This window comes from Molothrus ater, chromosome 6, assembly GCF_012460135.2.
Source record: "Molothrus ater isolate BHLD 08-10-18 breed brown headed cowbird chromosome 6, BPBGC_Mater_1.1, whole genome shotgun sequence".
Classification (NCBI taxonomy): domain Eukaryota; kingdom Metazoa; phylum Chordata; class Aves; order Passeriformes; family Icteridae; genus Molothrus; species Molothrus ater.
The window spans coordinates 13,885,143-13,907,811 of record NC_050483.2 but is presented as its reverse complement, the minus strand read 5'-3'; the positions used below and the strand labels follow the sequence as shown (position 1 = coordinate 13,907,811).

The window sequence follows — 22,669 nt, the reverse complement described above, 5'->3', positions numbered from 1 at the left end:
ATGTTTTTGCCAAGCCGTTTAGGACTCTCTCTGATTAAGGTTTTCTGTAGTATTTTGTGAGGGTTGCTTTGTTTTGTGAAGAAAGTTGTGGTTGATTTGTTTTTTTATGGGTTTTGGGGGGGTTTTGTTTTGTTTTTATCAGCTAGGACGTGCGATTTCCACAAAGTAATGTAATGTTTTAGAGAAGTATCTGCCACCTGATAATAATAAACACATTAACCAAAGGATTGTTAGGATGAATTAGAGGGACTGCAGAAACACTTCTGTATGTCAAATTGGAGTTCAAGAACATTAAGGACCTGGATACTCCATCGTGATGACTGTAGCCATCTAGCACATTGTTTCTGCCTTGCTCCCTATTACTGTATAACTCAACAATGGGTTGTGCAACATTTCTGTAAAGACTTGTTTCTAGGTGGGTGGTTACTGTCTTGAACTTTAAACCTTCTCCCTTTCATTGCTGCTATAATTCATAAATCATTCAAGCCCCACCCCGATAACATGAGATGTATTGTCAGTGTTGCTGCAATCAGCTGGGATGCAGGTATCAGTGACAGCTTTATCTGACTTAGAAGACATTGAAATAGGTATTTTCTTTTTTTTATTTTGCATCATCCTGCTTCTAGTGACCTCTGCAGCACCTACAGTCTTGGATGCTTACTTTTTCTGTGACATACCAGTGAAGATGCTCACTACAAGATCTCAATTTCGTCAGTTAATGGCAGTTGTCTTACTTAACTTTTTTTCTGAGTTTCTTTTTTCCTCAGCAATTTTAATCAGTTTCCCTATCAACCAAGCAACAATGTAAAATATGCTACATATCCAAACCAGTTTTCCTTCCTTCAATAGTTTTCCAAAATCTGTCTAGCTTAAACAGGACTTCATACTCTTCTTTGGTATCTGGCAGATTGGAATAGTGCTAACATATTGCATTATCGTCATCTGAACTTTTTCCACACCAAAAATGTGCTTTTTCCTCCCCACAGCTTCTATTCCACTGAATTAACTTAGGTAGACTTCTTGACAGACTTCATTTTTTTATGTGTGTAGATTGTGTGATGATTTTTTATTAATTTCTGTAGGGAGACAGAATATAAGAAAATAAAGATCATGTAAAAAGTAATCCTACCCCTAAGGAGTTGCAGCTGGGCCAACTATCAAAGATTAGGAACAGGCCTGACTTTACCAGGCCACCGCTGTAACCACTGAGAAGAAGAGTGCTATAAGAGAGTGGGGTGGCTGGGTGAGAGGGGAACTGGAGTCAGTGGCTGCTTTGTGAAGGAGAAAGAGTCAGTGCTCTGAGGAGTTGCCCAGAGAAACACCAAGAAGGTATGAAACCTTTGTGATAAGGAGACAACAGTATGGAACCCCTGTGATAAGATGACAACAAATTTCTATGAAAAACAGTGCAGTGTATGTAGTGAGAAGTGGAGCATAAACAACTCTGTATTCTAGGATTATCAATGATACAACTAATACAAAGACTCTTTAAATAATCACTGAAGGGTTGAGGGTAGAAGAGACACCTGGAGGTTGTCTGCCCCAACCCCTCTATGCTCAGGGCCATCAAGAGCCAATTGTCCAGTGCTGTCTCCAGGTGATTTTTCTAAAATATCCTTCATTTAAAAGGTGTGAAATCACCTATCCCATGACTCTACAGTCATTTTCTTGAGAAATAGATACTAAAATACTTCTGTGATCCAAGTTATACCATGTCACTGCTAATTTATTTTTTAAATAGTGGGGGCATGCTATTTTAGGATTTATGAAATTAGAGTCAGTTTTTAAAGCTGATGATAAGTCCAGGTAAAGCATGTGTTTTCAGTGAGATTTAACCTCAAGTAGTTAAAGAAATAGGAAAATGGCATGAGATGCAGGTGGCGATGATGCAGTGATAATTGATGGAAGAGAAGGCAGCAGGAGGAGAATCACCCATTAGTAGGAGTGGCCCAGGATGATTAACCCAGCTGTAGCATTCTGAATATATTAGAAATCACCTGGGTGTTGAGTTTGGTCAGAGGAGGAGGAAGTTGCTGGTGTAGGGTGAGAAGTGCAGGAGTCAAACAGAAAAACTGAATATTTTGTCAGAAGAAATAGCAGAATTTAGATGTAGCCCTCCATTTTCTGAGAGGAAATGAGGATGTATCCAACAGCAAGCATATTAAGAGAAAAATTGAATATTCTTAATCTTTGCTTTCTCTGTCAGGAAAAAGAGATGATGATGGTTTGGCCCTTTGCTGTGTAGGGTTGATGCACTTAAGCATTTAATGTTCTTTGTGAGACACTGCTCATACAGTATCTTAGCTGGCATTGGGGATTGAGCTCTGTATTTTACCTGTTAGGGAAGTGAAAAATGGATGCTGGAATTAGTTGTACCTTGAGTTTTACCTTTACAATTAGCCTTGCCTTGAGTCTGTGCACAGTATTGCTGAAGTTTTGATTGCAAATATTTTATTTCCTCTTAAGACAGACTTTATCCTATGTGTTTTGAAATTCGTGGTGAATAAATGGTATTCACTGGTATAACTGTAAAGCAATCTTGACCTGCATGTAGCTTTCTGGCCTTTAGGTTTTGAAAGTGTCTTTTTTCAGAGGAGACAAGTAACAGAAAACCACCTGAATGTGAAGTCTTGCTGACTTTAGAGAGCCAGGAGGTACAAGTAATAGAAAACCACTGGTATGTGAAGACTTGCTGGCTTTAGAGAGCCAAGTGGGACAAAAGGAATATGAAGCATGTATTTAGTTTAGAACATAATACAAACCATTGCAAACCTGCAAAGAAAGGGCCTTTCTTTAAGTATGCAAATTGCTTCTCAGTCTTCACGTCACAGTAATATTACCCTTTAGGTCAGATGTAAATTGTGTTCCTAAACATCAGGCTTGTCCAGATGTAAAACTGATGTGATGTGACCTCTCCCTACAAGTAAGATTAGTGGGGGTCTCACTATCACTGAATATAAATTGAACTCCTCATGTAAGAATTCAGGTTTGGTTTTCTTTTGCTTTAATTTACTGTAATTATCCAAGAGCAGGCATAGTAATATGACACTGGTTTAAGTAAAGGTACTATTAGTGGGGGAGGAAAGAATAACTAGCAAGTTCTATCAGTTAAGAGCTGGAGCAAAGAGGAGCAGAGGTGTAGCAGTTTGCATAATGCTATAAATGAGCTCCTGAAATCGGTGGTTTGGACAACAGCACAGAGATTGTATCTCAGCGCGGTGGTTTTATCTGTGACAGCATGTGCTACATTAATGAGTGGCCAAAAAGGTTTCTGAAGACATTTATTCAACAGTACAGTGATTATCAGGTAAGACAAATATGATATTACTGTAATAATACTACTGCTGAGGGGAAATGTAGCATACAGAGTATATCAGGATTCACCACCTTGTCTAATTGTTGTCATACTAATTTTAGAAAGTCTCATTGTAAGCATGATGCTGTGAGGTAATGCTCTGTTGCCAAAACATGTTTACCTTTAAAAAATTCTTTTTCCTTAATGGAACTTTTGCTCTACAGCTTAAGAATCTGTGAAAGTCTCTCATGTTCAGTTTTTGGGGCTATTAAGCCAGAGATTAATGATAGTGTCTTTGGGTTTTCAGGTCAATCTATTAATTGACAATGAAGCGGAGAAGGATTACCTTTATGATGTGCTGCGGATGTACCACCAGTAAGATCTAGCTTTATATATGTTGGTGTGGAATTCTACTAGTCTTTTTCAATTTGAAGAATTAATATTCATGATTATTTAAATAGTCTTTCTATGTGCTACTAGAAAAGTAATTGAAGTAAGAGGTTTTTATCCTGTTTAATGAGATCTTGTGGTTTCGCAGCATAACCTGCAGGCAGAGAAGGAGCATGTCTGTAATCACTTATAAAGCTACTTTGGTTTCATGACTTGGCAGTTTTTTAAAAGAGTTTGGTGGATTCATATCTGGGGGTGTGTGGGGGCAGGCTCCTGCATGATAAAACTGTTCTTAGGAAAGAGGCAGAGAGCATTAATAATGTTCATTAATATTTCAAAATAGTGCTTATTTGTTTGATACAAAGTTTTCGCTGGCATCACTTTTTAAAGATTTTGTGCTAACTTTTCAGATAAAAACTTTGCAACTGTCCTTCACAAAGCTGGAAAAATAAACTCTTAGAATTTGTTTGGCATGTTTAATGACTCTGGCTTATTAGAACACAATGGTAAGAAATTGGAAAGGTGATAGGCCTATTACCAACCCTTTTGCTGAACTGGTTTAAACCACATTTGCCTCAGACTTGTTTCATTGCAAATTACATCAGCCCATGATCCATTGTTTTTCAGAGAAGATGAGAATATATTTTCCATTGATCACAGGCAAGTGGCTCTTTTAGACATTGTTTCCATTCATATTGTAATTAAAAGCTTCTCAGCTGAGTGAAGTGTATATGTTTCCATCTGATGTTTGTAGTTATGGGAGTATTCAGCTGCATATCTGATTCAGTTTCACTCAGGTCTGTCTAATTGCTTTTCCATTCATAAAGACTGTTGTTTGGAAAGCCAATTGGTTCAGCAGATCTGAATTATTTAAAATCTTCTTGCAGTTACAAAATTAACAATGCATATGACAACTTTTCTTCAATTTCCACAACTGCAATGTCTTGGGCAAAATTTTCAGTATCTCTGTGAACATATAATGATGTATCTCTTCCTGGGAATGCATTATGAAATATCCCAGGGCAAAATATGTCCGTTTGCTGTTAGAGTTAGCACTTAATTTCTGCTTCACTGTGAATAGTACTTCCAGAAGTATTTGACCTCTAATCCTATAGGTATTCCTGATCTGTATTTTCAATGCCCATGCCTCAGAAATATTGTGTCCCAGGAAATGTAAATTTAAAAAAGAGAACAGGTAAATAATACAGAAAAATTTAACTGAATATCTTATATTCCTCCACTGAACCTTAGCTGTTCCTCCACTCCTGCATCTCTACAACAAAGTATATTTTGTAGATTATAGCCATCTCAGTGCTGACAATTTCAAGGAGACACTTTGCTTAGCTCTCAAGAAATAAATGTTTACAACAGTTTGACTTCTGTAGGTTTTGTGGATTAGTTAATTACCCTTCAAATTTTATTTTGAACAAAAACTGGAACTTAAACAAAGTCTTTGCTCTAGCTGCTGAATATTGGGATTTTTTTTTTTTTGTCCTGGATTGAAACAATTTGTCAGTACTCTAAGTTCAGGAAAGGAAAGAGCTTGTAGCCTATATTTACTTACAAGGATCCCTAACTAATAAGGAAACAAAAATCCATTAGGCAGGTGGGTCTAATCTGGAAAGTTATTTTCAAATGGTTCCATAAATCTTGTAGGTATTCTGAGAATGAAATTGGAGATGTCATCTCTAAACATGATGTGCATGACCTTAAAATATCAAGTGAATGTATAGAAGACGTCACATGTTTTGAAGCAAATGTTCTTTATTTACAGAAGGTTTGCTTTCTCAGGGGCTAGTTTGCTTTCATCAAACCAGTATCTGCATAAATATCTCTTTTGGTAGCTTGAAAGGACATGCAAATATTGAAGCCATGTGCACAGCAACTTATAAAATGAAACTTTTTGTTGGTGCGTTGTTTACCTGTGTTTGTTTTGTCGCTGTGTTTTTGCAGGTCTATGAATCTCCCAGTGTTGGTAGGGGACCTAAAACTGGTGATTAATGAACCAAGCAGGTTGCCTCTGTTCGATGCTATCCGCCCACTCATCCCATTGAAACACCAGGTGGAATACGATCAGCTTACACCCAAACGATCACGGTGAGACAATGCAGAACAACAACAAAACAATGCAGCTAACTTAAATAAAAAACAAGAAATACTGAGTTTACTGAGGTAAATTCAGAGTAAAATCTTGTTTGTCTGTGTAGAGTTGCGCATAGTTATTTTACTTTTGCTATATTTGCTAGAAGTACACCCAAGCGTACTGTACTTAAATTGTTTGCCAAGTGGTTTAATCTAGTAAAAGCAGGGTAAGAGCCAAACCAATATTTTCTCGTTTTTCTTGAATTTAATAATAAAAAATCTCATTGCTCTAACCCTCTAAAAGCAGTTTCAGCGATTGCAAATATCTTTTCATATGAATAAACTTGATGGTTTTAACTAACACACATCCATCCAAACTTCAGTGAGCTTGCTTTTTATGCCTAAATTATATAAGTGAAAAATAATGTCTGACTTTGATATGAAACATTATTGAGACAAGGTGTTATGCAGCTGAACATTCAAGTGTGTTCCATTTTTGCAGAAAGCTGAAAGAGGTGAGATTGGATCGATTGAATCCTGAGGGGCTCGGATTAAGTGTAAGAGGTGGAGTGGAATTCAGCTGTGGCCTCTTCATTTCCCAGTTGGTTAAAGGAGGACAGGCAGACAATGCTGGACTTCAGGTAAGAAAATTTTATTCATGTTAGGTGCTGATGGTTGTTCTTTAACATTCAGAAATTGATTTTGCTAAGATGCTCTTTGTCACTTCAAATAGAATTCCTACATGTAAAGTAATGCCAGGGTAAATACCATTATACCAGTGGTGAATCAAGTCATTAAAAATGTTCATTTTGCTTTTCCTAATTATATGTAAGCCTTTTTTTTTTTCCTTGTTTGGGATATGCTAATTTTTGAAGGCTTAAGGTTTTCCTGGAATGCTTATACTTCATGAGTAGCAACAGTTGTATGTAAGCAGATGGAATGAAGGATTTCTAGACTGTGGAAGAGTGCTTTAAGATGCTAAGTTTTGATTAAATGTAGAACAGAACATATAAATACTAAAAGTGTTAATTCCATCTTGCATAGGTATCATTTGTGTAATGAAATATTTACTTTGACTTTATGTATAGATTGTGGGGATTTTAGTTTATGCAATAAAATAAATAACATATTTTTTACTATTTCCAGTATCCTCTTTACTGCATAGAATTGCACTTTCTGTGATTGAATTTTGGATACATGAAGTTGCCAAAAAGGTTGGCAAAAATAATTATGTGTAGAAACACTGCAATACTTATGCAATTTTCATTAATGAAGTTTTGGGTGTTTGGTTTCTTTTTGAATGCAGCATTGCTTAGTGAAGAGAGGTGTGAGAAATTGCTATGGCAAATGTCTGCATCTTTCTATCAGACTTTGAATCTGATAAGGTGTCCTAAAGGTCTGAATTTCTGACTGGAAATGCTAATATAATATATATAATATGGCTGGCTACTTTTAATTTGTCAAGTCTGAATATCTGCTGTAAGTATTGATGGCTAAGGGTTGCGTTTAACTCTAGTCCAAAATATATTAGACTAGTATGATTCATTAATTTTAATTAAGTTTAATTAAGTTAGCATGTTTTTGTAGATATGCTTCAGTATTACCTCACAAATCTCTTAGATGAAAAAAATAAAAATAAATATCTATCAACAAAGCAGATGAAGTTAGGTTTCCCTGTTTGTGTCACTCATGCTGAAAGCTTTCTAAAATTTAAACTGTTCCTCTTTCTGTTTCATGTATGTGCATGCCCTTCTGTTTGTGCATTCATACCTGTATATCCCATCCAGAATCATGTTTGAATTAGTTCCTTCTTCTGTCAGCCTGCTCTGCACAGGAGGTGCATGACTGGCACGTGTGACAGGTGCATCCAGGGGATGCTTTACAAACTCCTTGGAATAAAACCACAAGTTCTGTGTGCAGTTAGAACTGAGAGGGTGTTGTAGCTCAGCACAGACCTTGTGCTCTATGTGTCCTCAGCCTAATTTAAGCATGGGATTTGCCAATGGGCAACTGCAGAAAAGGGCTTTGATGCACCCTCTCAGTTTGCACTACAAAAGTTCATGTACCTCATCTTCTGTGTTACACAGCAAGAATGGGAAGTGTAGACGAGGGAGTTGTTCCTGGGCTGGGGTGAGCTCAATAGGAGAGATTGCCTCTGCTTCCTTCCACAACTGCTAGAAACTTGAGAAAAAGATCAAGACCAGTCCCTTATTTGGCTTTTGTAAACATCTTCTGGAAAATATTGGAAGGCACTAATGATGCTGACCAATAAAGGACTTACTAGCCACTGCCTTAAATACATTCCAATACTTTGGTGTTAAGGCTGTGTTGCAGCTCTGCTTCTCTGCTTCTTTCACACTAACATTTTGACACATAATCACTGCATAAGGAGGGATGTTCAGCTGTTGTGCTCTTATTAGGATGTCAGTTGTCCTGCTTTCTCTATACACAAAAAGGCCCCTTGGCTTTCTGTGACCAAGGTCGTTGTTGGACATGTTGGTGTCAGTGAGGGGGATTATAAAGGATCTTTGGGCTGGAGTGTACGAACTCTATTGCAACTCAGAACATTGTTAGGGTTCAGCTGACAAAGCAGGGACAATAAGGGGGAAGAATGCTTGACACTGACTGTGAACTTGCTAGGGATTATATGAATTCACATGGGCAGATGGTGCTTTGCAGCTCCTGTAACTGCCTGGCTTCTAGTTTTTGATACGTGGTGTTAAAGCTCAGCCTAAAGTGCCTGAATAATAGGTGGCACTAGGCACTTTCTGAACCTCACTGAATAACAAGACCTGACAGGCAGCCCATTGTTCTAAATTGCTGTCTCACAGTAAAGCCAACTGCTTCTGAAATTTCACCCACCTGATTTATTTAACAAAATCTCTACACATTTTCAATCCCAAAAATGCAGTCTGAGAGAGGTATAATGATTTTCTATTATACCATCAGTTTTACATCCTGCTGCTTTTAAAATTTCTAGTTCAAATTGCATGTTTTCTCCTTGAGGTACTTTCCAAATTACATTAAAATGACCAAATAATAATGAAGGTTCTCTGTGGCACTTGTAGGTTTGACCCTTTTTTGACTACAGTTTCTCTAAAGGTTCAAGTGTTTTGTCCTTCCATTAAGAAATGGACATCATCTCTCCCCCCCGTGCCCCCACTGCTTTTTGATACTTGTGTGTGAGGATTCTGCTGAATACAAAGAGATTGGTGTGAATGATGAAAGTGGAAGCAGTATACAAAATGGGAAATTTGAAACAGTTGATGTTATTATATGAAGCCCTTCAATTTCCTAGAAGCACTAAATATTATATTTCTCATGTTAAAAGTTAGAAATAATAGGCATTTTACTTGAGAAAAGTTAGGTTTGCATCTTTTTTCTAAAAAGTCTGTCATCTCTCTGTTGGATAGGGAAAGGGGAAACTGTGATATAATACCAAAATAATTGTTACTGTTCTACTCTGCTCAGTCCCACAGACTTTTATCTCTACAGCTCTGATTCATTAGCTTGGTATACAGTGATACCTGTACAAAAGTAACAAAATACATGAAAACAGCTATTAATTACTCCAATATTAGATACCATTGTTCAGGAAAAGCTGTTCAAGTATCCTAAAGAGAAGCAGTTTGCTGTATGTCTATAGATCTTCTGTAGTTCAGCCTAGATTGGGTTATTTGTAAAGCAACCTCAGTCATTGTCTGTCAGCAATACAAATGTCATTAGGTTGAGTGAAGGGTGTTGAGTTTCAGAAATAAGATGACAGTCTAGTAAAGGAGAGTATTAAAAATATCTGTATGGGGAAAGCTCATTCCCATACTGGAGGGAAAATAAAATAGGCTCTTGTGTGCATTTATAATTTTGCAAGTGCCTCTTGGGGAGATGAGAACAGATTTGACTCAGTGAATGCTGATATCCTCAGAACAGTGAGAGTTCTGCTGGTGTAGAAGCCCCAGGATGGCACTGCCATTTGCAGCCCTGAAACTGGGGGTTTCTGTGTGTTAAGGCATGGCAGCCAGTAACAGCATGATAGGTTACCCTTTTAAAGGGTCAGGTTTGTGCAAAACCAGGCTCCATGCTCTGTTACAGTCTGCATGATGTGGAGGATGTGAGCAAAGAGGGGGGATCTTGAACTAAAATAAAACCAAACAAAAAGCCCACCCTCCCCCTTTGCCACATTTGTAAAATCAACAGAGGATGGATAGGGTGGATGGATGTGGTTTTGAATGCTTGGAACAGTTAGTTGGTTAAATGAGTGATGGCAAGAGCTGTCAGGGATGTAACTATAAACTGCAGGCCTAATGTGCTCTGCTTGTCTGATTCTGTATTTTACCACAGGCTGTATGTTCAAAGGCCTTCATTACTGACCTATTTCTGCTGTTGCTAAAGATCATTTTAAAAATCTGACTGTCAAGCTCTTAGGAGTGCAGGCCTTTGCCCTGGATGAGATTTTTTTGGATGCCCAGCAGAGGGAGTGGATGTCCCACTGGTCAGGAGCTAGGGACCACAGTCCTGTTTTGCCTCTGCGAGCGTGTTCCTTTCTGCAGGACGGTTTTCTTTGCTTTCATTGCCTTCTGATGCTGTGTTGTGTCAGACAAAAATCCTCAGCTTCAGTGGAAAGCGGGACCATGAGCAATGCTGGTATAGTGGACACGTTAATGTTTTCTGTAGTGTTGCAGAGCATGAGACACTTCCCAGAAGAATTAGAAAAGCTTGTGAAAGAAATAAAGATACATTCATGGGGTTTTCTGTTTGTGTTTATTTTTTGATTTGCCAGATCACAGTAGGAAGATTCAAGGAACCATTATAATATGAAAAAAGGCAGAAATTGATAGCAACCCTAATGTCCTGTCACACAATGTCGTGCCCTTTTGTGTGTTAAAGTCTCTAGAACACAGGCTATATTGAGGAATTTCTACTTCAAATTCCACTCAGTCCTCTCGTATAAAATGAAAGCACGGAGCCTCTTGTAAAGTAATTGTAGGGTTTTTTTTTAAATGAGCTTGATAATGCATTCCACCTAAATTTTGTTGAATAAAAATATCGTGTCTTTAGCTTTGCTGAAAACTGAAATCAGCCTAATGCAGATACCAGCATGGAAAACTTAAGCCTGAAGTGAACTTTGGAAGCTTGACACTTGAGTCTTTAAATGGAACATTTTAGGCAATCATTAACTAGGCATAATGCTGCCATGAAACCAGACACATTTGTGAGGAGGCACCCAAAGTTTCATTGACTGAGAGTAAAATCCCATGCTGTTGGTCTTAATGAGGAAAGTCTCATCAAATACATTTTTCATAACAAATATTCACAATAGTTCAGAGGAAATGCTACTGGAAAGGACCCCAAGTATTTGGCTTTGTCCATGTGGAGATCAGAGGTATAAGATGATATGGTGGATGGTTTGTTAAGGTAATTTCATGGTAATCATTTGTATATTTTACTGTGCAGTGGATTGATCTGCATTGATAATGGAAGAAATCATGCACTAATTTTCATACAGCCACATCACGTGGTTCACACCAAGTAAAAGTCTTTGCTTATGGTGCTCCAGCCAGGACCTGGAATTTTTCATTGTAATCTTGAGCGGATAATAAGGCACTACTTAAATGAAGTAGGCAACGTCTTCGTCACTGATTCCTTCTCAGCCTAGCTGGGTAAGAGGATCATTGGGCAGAGTTCATAAAAACTTGGAAAATTCTCTCTAGTCATCGTAGCATATCAAATTTGGATTTATGTTAGAGGAAGAGAAACTTTTTGATTGTACTTTGATAAATAAGATTTGAAATTTTATAGAAGCGACTGAAAGCACCCTGTCAGTTCTATACTATTAAATTGAACACTGCCAGGAATGTCCTTGGGGTGCTGCCATTGGATTGCCAATAAATGTTAGCCGGGTCCCCAAACAAAGAGGTAAAATCCCTTAAAATAATGCATTTTCTCAATCCAGAACCAGGCAAGATAATAAGACTAAGTTTAGTTTCCTATTGATCAAATATATTAAGGAAGGTATCTCAGAAAATATACAGTAAAAGCAAACTTTAACTTCTGAAGTAAAAATCAAGAAAATAACTCCAAAATTATAGGAATTAACACAGAGACTTGTTTTTAAGGTAATCTGTGGAGTACAAATCTGATGTATAGTAGACAGTGTTTATAAAATTGTTATTTGGCCATTAATTTGCTCTTTTGGTGTTTGATATTAATTGAAAACAAATACAGTAAATCTGATCTGACATTACCTAAGATTCAGAAAGTATTCATGAATCAAAATGATCTAACCTTTGCATCAAAATGATTGCCAGATTGCATTCCATCTTAAAAATTTCTAAAACTATTAACCCACAATTACTTTTTCTTTTCCCTTCTGTTTGTGAGGTTGGGGATGAGATAGTGCGCATAAATGGATATTCCATTTCCTCATGCACACACGAAGAGGTCATCAACCTCATCCGTACAAAGAAAATCGTGTCCATAAAAGTTAGACGTAAGTAACACAAAAAATCACCTCTATCACCAATATTGCTATTAATGGATTGCTTGTGGTCTGCAGGAACCTAATAAAGTATTTTTCTTTTTCAGATATTGGCATGATACCTGTCAAAAGGTACTGGCTTTTCATTTGAAAACAGATTGATTTTTGCACAGCCTCTTCTATCCCAGGAATCTGTGTTTAATTATGAAAATCTGTGAAGGCTGATTAAAATGTCACATCCTTTTCAATGAACAGGCAGATGTCTTGCTTGATGAATCTGATATTACACCAGTTGCCTACTTAAATGAACCAATTTCTATTTTCTCATTTGTCACAGATATTTAATGGAAATTTAATTATCAATGCACCTAGCTTAGCAGAGAGCTTCACTGCTTCTTTGGGCATGTAGCATTTGATGGTGGCTTCAGAGTTTAGAAAAATTTAAAATTGTTTTTCTAATTTTGGTTGAAAAGCTGAATCTTTAGGTGGAATGTTTGAGAAGTGTTAATGACAGGAGGTGTCACTCTGCATACACATTTCTGTAAGATGTTTGAGTGGTTATGGTTTGTTTTACGGTCTTCCTCTGAGTTTCCTAAAATTGTTTCACCTGAGAGGGCTTTATCAATTTTATATTCAACCTTTACTAGCCCCAGTAATTGTACTCTTGTTTAATGTTCTGTTTAAATTCCTTGAAAATAAACCAAATCTGAATGCTATCCAAAGAAAGTTGGGGATGCCAAACAGAAGGCTCTATTCCAAAGTAGCTTCTGGAATACATTGACATTTATTTTGTCCCATTATTTAAAATTACTTTTTCCTTTCAGTTCACCAGACGAACCCCTTAAATGGCAATATGTGGATCAGTTTGTGTCAGAGTCTGGGGTAAGAGATCAATATTTTGTTAAATGTCTTCTGGGAATCTGTAATGGTTCTGAAACACTTTCTCCTCTGATCTTATCAGAGAAGCTATTGATGCATTACTGTAATGCAATATCTTGTTGAAAGTATTCTGTGAGGAACATACTTTGTGCTATGAAATGATTCTAGAGCTATTAGGTAAGGAAAGGGCAGGACACAAATGAAATTGCTTTTACTCATTAATTGCTTCTTCATTTTGCTTGAGTTTATTAACTTCCCAGGCTGTAGTTCTACTGCATAAATCTTTATCAGATTATTTGGCCTATTTTAGGCATATTAGTGGAGGAATTACAATTTTGAATGCAAGTGACTTCTAAGGGTTGCAGAAGTGAAAAGAAATGCCACAATTACTGTTATTTTGCTTTCAGGAAGAAAGACTTACTTAAATAGTGAGACTTATCATGTATTTCTCCAACCCTTTTGTCAGGGAGCAATAATCTAAATTATTATTTTTCCATATCACTTTCCTCTAATTTTCCTCCACTCCTTTCTGAAGACAAAATTTGACTATTTAAGTAATATTCTGAAAACAGATAAGTTCAGTCTTTCACCTCAGCCATGCAGCTCCACTGAAATTACTCTACCTCACTTTCATTTCCAGCAGGATAGGACCTTGGAGCCTTGAATAGGACCTTGAATCTTATCTTGATGCTGGCTGGGATTCATCCTGGCTACATGAAATTTTATAGTAGTCTTGATACGAATTCAAGACAGAATTAACATCTGCAGTGTTGTTTAATCCCTCTACAGGAAGGAAAGGGCAGTGTTGCTGGACTTGCTTCTTCTGGAGGGAGAGACAGTAAAGAGAAGAAAGTCTTCATTAGCTTGATTGGTACAAAAGGCATGGGATGCAGGTGGGTACACGTTTTTTATTTAGTGTCACTGTTTTTTAAAGGAGACACTCAAAGCACTTATTTCCATCCTTCTTGGATATATCAGGAAAATAAAGATCCATGCTGGATCAGGAAGGCAAACTAACAGTAGGGTATCTGTAGCATATAATACATATTTTTAGGCAAAGTGTAAGTGGCTGTGTTAAAAGTACTGTTATGAAGAAAAAAACTTTAAAATTTAAAAAAAAATGGACTGAAAGTGCCTTAGTACAACTTGACATAGAACTGGATCTTTTAAATGCTTTTACATTTTTAAATACTTAAAAGTGCTGCTCAGTGACATAGCAAATTCCAGCACTGTCCACTGTCAGGTTTGCTCTCTGCATTCTCTGACCCTTTTCAGAGCTAAAACACCATCACAAAGCAGCATCCAGCTCCTAAAATTAATCTTGAATTTGCAAGAGATTTTAGAAACATGATCTGGGATTCTTGGACTCCTTGCAATACTTAAGGAGGTTTTGGAGTAGAAGGGATATTGTAGGATTTCTTATATATTTAGAAATATATAGTTGTAGTTATCAGGACTCTTTTCTCCTGTAATTTGGAGGATGTAAAGGTTTTTAAAAAATAATTTATAAACCTGGAGAGGTGGCTCAGCATCACTTGTTGAATATATAATCTACAAAATAGTTTCTGTATCTAGGCCCAGCTTAGACTGCAGCTTAAAGTTCCTGAGCTAGATGTTGGCCTCGGGATGGAACATCCTTCTTGCTTCTAATAAGTAATCCTAACAAAATAACAATGTTTTATACATACAGTGTCTTGCAGTTCAGCAAATAATTACTAATTCTTCATTGTGTTTCTTGCTCACTTTCAGATATCATTAGTGCCCCAGTCCTTTAGATAGTGCAGGTCAGCATATATGTAAGTTTCAGCATGTAAGGCAAAATACAGAAGATTGAGTATTTTTTCTTTTAAACCAGTTTTGTGGGGTAGAGAATAGGAAAATAGGATGATCAACCATCATGTGTACCAGTACATCCTGTGTGTGTACTGGTAAGTTTTGGTATTTGTTTCAGAATTATAGCTAATACCATAAATATTACTAAAGCAAAAAATTATGAAGAAACAGCTAAAACTACTCACTGTATTACAATGTATTCCTCATAAATATTATTCTATAAATATTATCCAATTAATGTTTGGGATTTTTTACATTTCCAGTATTTCCAGTGGTCCAACACAAAAACCAGGCATTTTTATCAGCAATGTTAAGCCAGATTCTCTTTCTGCAGAGGTGGGCTTAGAGGTAAGTTTACCACCTTGCAAGGTAAGTACCACAAGGAATTCTTGTTTTGTATTGAAAACTCCAATGATTCAGGGGGGTTTTCTTTCCCATAGGGAAGAAATATCTGGTGGTTACATCTCAAACAAAGCTAGTTTTCTAAAATGTAAGAACAGGAGGGACCTGAGTCAGACCAATATTCCTTCAAGCTCAGGATTTGATCCCTAGCAGTGGCAATAGCAGATCCCAGTGCAGGAGTATACAAGCCTGACCAGTTTCCAGTCTGTTCCCCTTGCACTCTGCCAGTATCCATGATTGTTGTGTGAAGGGTGTTAGAAAGCACATTTCTTTCTGTTTTCATTGAATATATGTACTAACTTAGCATCTGTACCAAAATTTGATTTAATTCCTTTAGGTTGGTGATCAAATTGTTGAGGTGAATGGAGTGGACTTTTCTAATGTGGATCACAAAGAGGTAAAAGTCTTCTTAATTCTCTGGATTTGTAGTTGTCAGCTTATTAAACATGTGTCCTGTTTTCCTGTCCACAAAAAGTATGTTCTGATTCTGGGCTATTAGCTCAAGGGTTTATGTATTGAACATGGATTTTGGATGTTTGCATACCTATGACTCTATTTAGTTCTGGAAATTCCAGCCTTGGTAACTAGTATTATACTGGCCTTTTATCCCTTCCTTCACACTGATTTTTGTTTTAATTTTCAGGCTGTCAGAGTGCTCAAGAGCAGCCGTACTTTGACTATCTCTGTGGTAGCAGGCGCTGTAAGTAGCATATTTGTAAAAGCAGAACATTTGTAAGCAGAAATGAGTAAAGCTATGTGAGTAAATAAATGGTAAAAATAAATGGATAAAAACAAAAACTGTGTTTCTGTATAAAATCTATACCTCTGTCAAACCAGCACAGTTTTGAGTGGCATGTTATTCTTTCATACCACACCAAGTATTGTCAAATAAAACATGATTGTGGGCCAATGCAAAATCATTTCCTTCACAAGGAATGGGAATTAACTTTATTGTAATGGTCTCTCATGTTTGAGAGCTTCTAATAGATATCTGCTTCTGCTGAAACATGAAAGGTGAATTGGAGACAAATAATTTTTAATCCTGAATAGCTGATGCCTTAGTCTTATTCCAAATGAGTTCCTTTTGTAACTGTTTATCTGATCTCATTAGTGTATTGACACACTGAAAATTGCTCAATTTTTCATTTCCACTGTTCTGTGCAACAGAACCCTAAGCCTTTGAGATCTAATCTAAAGCCAGCTGAAATTAATTAAATGTTCCCTCTGACTTCAATGTGACTTTCAATAAATGTTTTAATGTTTTTACTGCTTTAATCCTTATAGAAAGCGTGTAGTTGTATACAAGAGGATAATCAAGTTCCACAGACTAATCAAAGACCATGTTTTCAAATTGCCCTGCAACTGAGTTAAATAGGGGGGAAAAAAAAGATTTAATAAGTCACTTCAGCTACTTCCTAAGGGCTCATGTATGCTGTGTAGCTACATTAAGGAATTGATAGTTTATTTGATCTACTCTTGGAGTAACAAAAGATGGAGTTGTCCAAAGACGCTGTAGAGATTATTTAAACAAATATTCTGGGTTAGTTGATGAGGCTCCAGGAATTCAACATCCTAAGGACTTAGTTTCAACACCCAGTTATGTTAACAACTTTAAAAATATGAGATCTACCTCAGCATGCATCACTGGGGTGGTATTGTTAAAATGGCAAATTGTTGCTATGGAACTCCTCTGTTCCTCACTCCTTCCCCTTGCATCATCTTCTCGACAGACATCTTTGACTGGAGAACAGATAGCATAAGCAAAGTTTCCCTACTATGGTGCAAAGACATTCCTCAATGCCTGGTTTTGTTCAAGATGTCTACTTTGCACTTTACAGACGGGAAAAATCCTACATTCCTAATTAACATGGGATTTTTATTTCAGAAATGAAAATTAGATTAATGTTATCCAAGTGTTCTACCTCTAGCAGTATAGAAATAACTTTCTTGAACAGAAAATAGTGCTAGTGTCTTAATTGTAAAGCAAATGAAACAGGAACCAACTGAAACACATCAACTGAACAAACTGAAGTACATAAAACCAACTGAAATACATAAACTGCAGCGTGTTTTGGCGATGTACATTCCCTATGTTTGGGGTCCAGAATGATGACACGTTTCTGCAGCAGCCAGGCATTAAGAGCATTAAAACACAGTAACTGTGTACTTCTCTTCATGTTGGGAATCATTCAGTGTTCTGTTTTCTGGCATTTCATTGCCCAGTGAGGTTTCAAGCAAGTATAATGTGATTTTTTTTTTCTGAGTGACACTGAGCATAAATTTGGCAAGACCCCTATGGTGCTGTTGCTGACTTCAGTAGTTGCAAACCTTGTCTGAAGTGTTTTGTACATAATAACTGAAGGCTGAAACTAGAGTAGCTCCTTGGAGTAAGCAGTCAGTTCTTTGAGGATCTTCCAGTGTGTGTTCCTCAGGAAGAGCAATGTGAGGAAATGGCAGATGTGCTGTGGATGCTGACAGTCTGGTTAGAGAGAAAATCAGATAAACTTTCTCAAGCTCCCCCAGAATAATGCCTGGGAAAGTTTATCTTACCAGACTGTCAGCATCCACACATGTGCTACTATGTAATTGGGTTTGAATTATTTCCAAGAAGAACTGCCTTAATATGAGGTATTTTCACAACTGATGGGGGTGGTGGTTTTGATTGCAGGGCAAGGAGCTGTTCATGACTGAAGAAGAAAGGCAAAGAGAAGCACGTCTCCGTGAGCTGGAGCGCCAGGAGTTAATGCATCAGAAGCGAATTGCGCTGGAGACCAACAAAATCATCAAAGAGCAGCAAGAGAAAGAGAGATTGTGAGAACTCACTGTAGGACAACCTGAAAAATTTAGCTTGGATTTGGAGAGGGCATGGAAGACAGGAGCACATAATTATTTCTGTGATATTTCTCACCAAAGTGAGAAGATTCTCAACTTAGATTAGCTTTGTTTTGCTTTTGCAGGGTCTCTGTTCATAAAATGTTTGTCCTGTGATGCTCTTGGTATTCTGGGCTTTCAAAGCTGATAGCATTTCAAGCCATCTTGAGTAGAAGAGACATGCTGCTCCCTGACTCTCATACCCCAATGTGTGGTACTCATTATTTTCCTGATGCTATTCACTCATGATTCATTTTTAGCAAGATAGTTAGATATTTTAAACTCATACAAAAACACACTATAGTCTTTCCTCAGAAGAAGATAGTGACTCAGAGAATCAAGTAGAGTATATGCCCTTAATTATCCATGTGGTCAGGAATGTCCTTGGGGTTCCTAGGAAACCGTACTGAACCTTTGGTGTCAAAGATGACTTTGAAAATTGAGCATTTTCCCTCAATACAAATGTATTTACTGTTTTTAACTTTTAACTAACTATATGCTGACACACTTTGTTCATGTTCTTACTCAGAAAGCACTATTTTTATCATGTTGTCCTAATTCCACTTATTATAGAAGAAAGCTGGAGATTTCCCAGAAGGCTGCAGAGGAAGAGGAGAGATATCGCAGAGAAATAGAGCAGTGAGTAAAAACCTTACACAGGCAATGTGCCACCTGGAAAAGGGTTCTTCCTTGTGTATTAGATTAGATCTGGCTGAAAACATTCTGCATGTTGCTTTCAAATAAAATTGTGTAGTATTTCCATTTAGCTAAATGTAGAATCCAGTACATATCAGTAAGTACACCACAGTTAAAGAATAGGAAACTGATCTGAAAATCAGCACCTGTAAACATGAGGATTATAAATAAACGTGAGGCAATAATAAATTCAGTGTGAAGTTGAGGTTGAGAACTTATTTTAAAGGTATTATTAATATATAGAGAAACTTAAGATTAAGGAAATTCTGTGCCCCACAACTTGTCTACTTTGTTGTCACTGAAACACTACATTAATTCTAAGAGAAAAAATGCAGTTCTGCTGAGAAACAGATCAGTACTATATTTTTAACTAAAGCATTTTTACATTTGCAAGTTTTGAAATTAACTAGTTGTTATCAGAGTAATTAACTTTCCTTCTAAATGATGCTGGGAAATTTCATGAAAAGGCAAATTGCAGAGTAATATCTGTTTTGATTCAGCCTTCTAGGGCTAAGATTGACCCTCAAGTCTTTGGCTTTGCCCGTTTGACATATTAAGGGGTTTTAATTAATTTAATTCATTTAGGTTTCTTTTCATGTATCTGTATTAGTCAAAATTTTCTCGTAGAAAAAGAGCAGGGAATTCTGAATTTATAAGGTGCATAAAGAAATATATTCCCAAGCTGTCACAAGAGAAAAATTTTCTGGCAGTCCTGCTGGGGGCTCTACAGCAGCACATGGATGAATTCTTATGCATTTCCCTTTTCTGATCCCAGGGAGTTGATAACATCCTGTTCTTTATTTGTGGCCTATATAGAAATTCCTGCAATAGCCAAAAGCTGCTATAAAAGCAGGCCATCACAGGTGTGAAGGATGATTCTGTTCTCCAAATCTAGATTGCCTGTCTCTTATAATGGAGGTTGGATGTCTGCAGTGTTGTTCTGCACTAAGAGCAGCTTTACTCACTCAGGAAGGGCTTTGATGCCCTGAGGGCTGCTCAGTGTAAAGTCTAGCACAGCTTTATACTTCCTTGTATAATTTTAAGTGTAGCTCAGGCATTTTTTAGCTTTTCCACATCACAATCCAAACTGTTAAGTTGGTGTCAAACTCCTGGGTGAGGAAGAGGGAGAATGGTAGCACAGGAACCTAGATGAAATCTAAAGCTGATATTTAATGAGCAGTTGTGGCAGGCTAAAATACAATGTTTTTCTGTATTAATTGTTTCTCAGTATCATGCCTTGCCTTCTTTTAAGAATCCTTTCTGCAGGAGTTCCTTGTAGAAAGTCACTGTGCCCTTTTTTGGTATCTTACATTTGAAAAAAAATTCATATGGCAGAGGTCCCTAACTCTATGTACTGCAAGTTACATTGTAACACCAACTTTTAAAAACTAAAATTAAATGAAACAACATTGTCCATTGTTCCCTGACAATGCCTCTAAATTTAAATAGTGAGCTCAACTGCATATTTAAGAGTGTTTTGACACCATGTGAATATTTTTTCAATTTACTTTAGCTAATTTAGAGAAGCAAAAGATAATCCAAATATAGACTCATATGTATCTAAGACCTGGTAAATTTTGGCACCGCATAATCAGTTCAAGGCAAGCTATTATCAAGAACAGATCTTGGATCATTTAAGGCAACATATATGAAGCTACATGTTGTCAGGTTATTATTCAGCACTTCTGCTGTGACATAGTTGGTACTTGCTGAATTTTTGCTTGAAACATCTTTTTTCTCTGATCAAAGTGTAATGCTAGGTAATTTACTTCTTTTGCATGCTCTTGTCCTGAATTGTGACACTCCCTGCAGCATCCCCATTCTCTATCTGTACCTTTCTATTCCCCTCTCCTCTCTTTTTTGATTTTTTCCTAAAATACAGAATTTAATATGGGTTCTGTTCCAGTATTTATTTCTTTTGGGGAAGAGTCACTTTTTATGGCAACCTAGAACTATGTGTTTAGGAAGCAATCATCAAAATAGTTTTAAAGATAGAGAGAGTCGTATATTGGAGTCACATATTTTTTTAGGTATTATTTGCCATTGTGACATCTGATTTACATATATGGTTGCTATTCTGTCATTCAGTGTTTCAGTTTTTCTAGTAAGTAATTCCATCCCTAAAAATGAAAAAAATTGCAAAATGAGAGATGTGTTTTACTTCATTTAAGGTGAGAGACAGTACTGTAGTGTGTCACTCTTGGCTTAATATCTGTGCTGGTGTTTATATAACAGGCCTTAGAAGTCGAAATACTAAATAAGAATATCTTACACTGTATTTAGCAAATTATCTTAGTAGCTTAGTAAGTGAAACAAATTGATGAAAGGAATTTAGTGATGAGGAAGGAGCAGTTTAATATGCTTTGTATTCTACAGAAAAAACAGATACACTGAAAAATTATGATGGTAATGAATATATACTGATGATGTTGGTTTTGTACTCAATGTCTAACTGCATTTGTTTCCTCTAGGATAACAGCAGAGGAAGAGAAATTTAAAAAGGAGTGGGAAGAAGACTGGGGTCCAAAAGAACCACCCAAGTCTCTAAAAACTGTAACTGCAGAAGTGCACTCTGCCCCTCGTTCCAAACACAAAAGTAAGTAATTGATGTCAAATTGCCTCCTTCTATCTGTCTCAGACACATCACTGAGCTCTGGGGAGTATACCACTAGTTTTGCCTCCAAGTTAAGGTTGCTATGAATTGATTATTTTTGGAAGACTGGAAGCATATGATAAATCAATTAAATAATTCTTATTTAACAGGTATCTATCTTGCAAAATCTACATCCATTCACATAGTCATGGTTTTCAACAATCAGCAGCAGGAAAAATAAAAATAATAAGGCTTACTAAGAAATGGTCTGAAGCATCAACCTTGGGGATTTGGTGCATTATTTTGCATGTTGCTTCTGTTCAGTGTTTATCTGTCAGCTTTTTCACAATTTGGCTTGGGATATTAAAGATCACTTTATTCCAACCCCCTGCCATGGATGGGGACACCTTCCACTAGATCAGGTTGCTTAAAGTCCAATCCAACCTGGCCTTGAACACTGCCAGGGATGGGCCATCCACCACCTACCCTGGGAAACCTGCTCCAGTGCTTCACAGTAAAGAATTTCTTCCTAGCATCTAATCTAAATCTATCCTCTTTTAGTTGAAAGCCATTCTCCCTTTTCCTGTCACTACATGCCCTTTTAAAAAGTTCCTTTTCAGTTTTCTGGTGGCCCCTTTTAGGTACCAAAAGGCACACCTAAGGTCTCCCAACAGCCTTCTCTTCTCCAAGCTGAACAGCCCTAGCTCCCTCAGCCTTTCCTCATAGTAGAGGGGCTCCAGCCCTCTCATCATCTTCATGGCCCTCTGCTGGACCCATTCTGACAGGTCCAGGCATTCCATCTTATATTGGGAGCTCCAGAACAGGATACAACACTCCAGGAGGGGTCTCATGGAGTAGAGGGGCAGACCTCCCTCCCTTGCCCTGCTGCTCTTGATGCAGCCCAGGATGCTGCTGGCTTTCTGATTTACTTGTCCAAAGGGAATTAAGAGAGTTGGAGCTTAGCTGGCAGTTAAGCTAAATTGGAAGCTGCAAATGGTATGTGGGGAGTGTACTAAATTTGTATTGTACAAAGAAAAATGCGGAAAGTTCTTGTTGCATAATTCATAGGAGACCTGGGCCAATTCCTAACCTGATATTATTTTATTATTTTGTGTGTGACTTTGGGCAAGTCTGCTGATGGTTCTGTTAAAGG

General features: G+C 37.2%; 1 protein-coding gene across 2 annotated transcripts in view; it reads left to right on the top strand.

The window, feature by feature from the left end:
* USH1C (USH1 protein network component harmonin) overlaps positions 1-22,669 on the top strand; it is a 45,671-nt gene that overhangs the window by 618 nt on the left and 22,384 nt on the right. For both annotated transcript variants that reach the window (XM_036384949.2, XM_036384948.1), the window contains exons 2-14: positions 3,603-3,670; positions 5,639-5,782; positions 6,270-6,408; positions 12,146-12,254; positions 12,350-12,374; positions 13,067-13,124; positions 13,911-14,014; positions 15,218-15,302; positions 15,694-15,753; positions 16,000-16,056; positions 18,025-18,167; positions 18,801-18,866; positions 21,395-21,519. In XM_036384949.2, the coding sequence (XP_036240842.1) occupies positions 3,603-3,670; positions 5,639-5,782; positions 6,270-6,408; positions 12,146-12,254; positions 12,350-12,374; positions 13,067-13,124; positions 13,911-14,014; positions 15,218-15,302; positions 15,694-15,753; positions 16,000-16,056; positions 18,025-18,167; positions 18,801-18,866; positions 21,395-21,519 (1,183 nt within the window). The remainder of the gene's footprint in view (positions 1-3,602; positions 3,671-5,638; positions 5,783-6,269; positions 6,409-12,145; positions 12,255-12,349; positions 12,375-13,066; positions 13,125-13,910; positions 14,015-15,217; positions 15,303-15,693; positions 15,754-15,999; positions 16,057-18,024; positions 18,168-18,800; positions 18,867-21,394; positions 21,520-22,669) is intronic.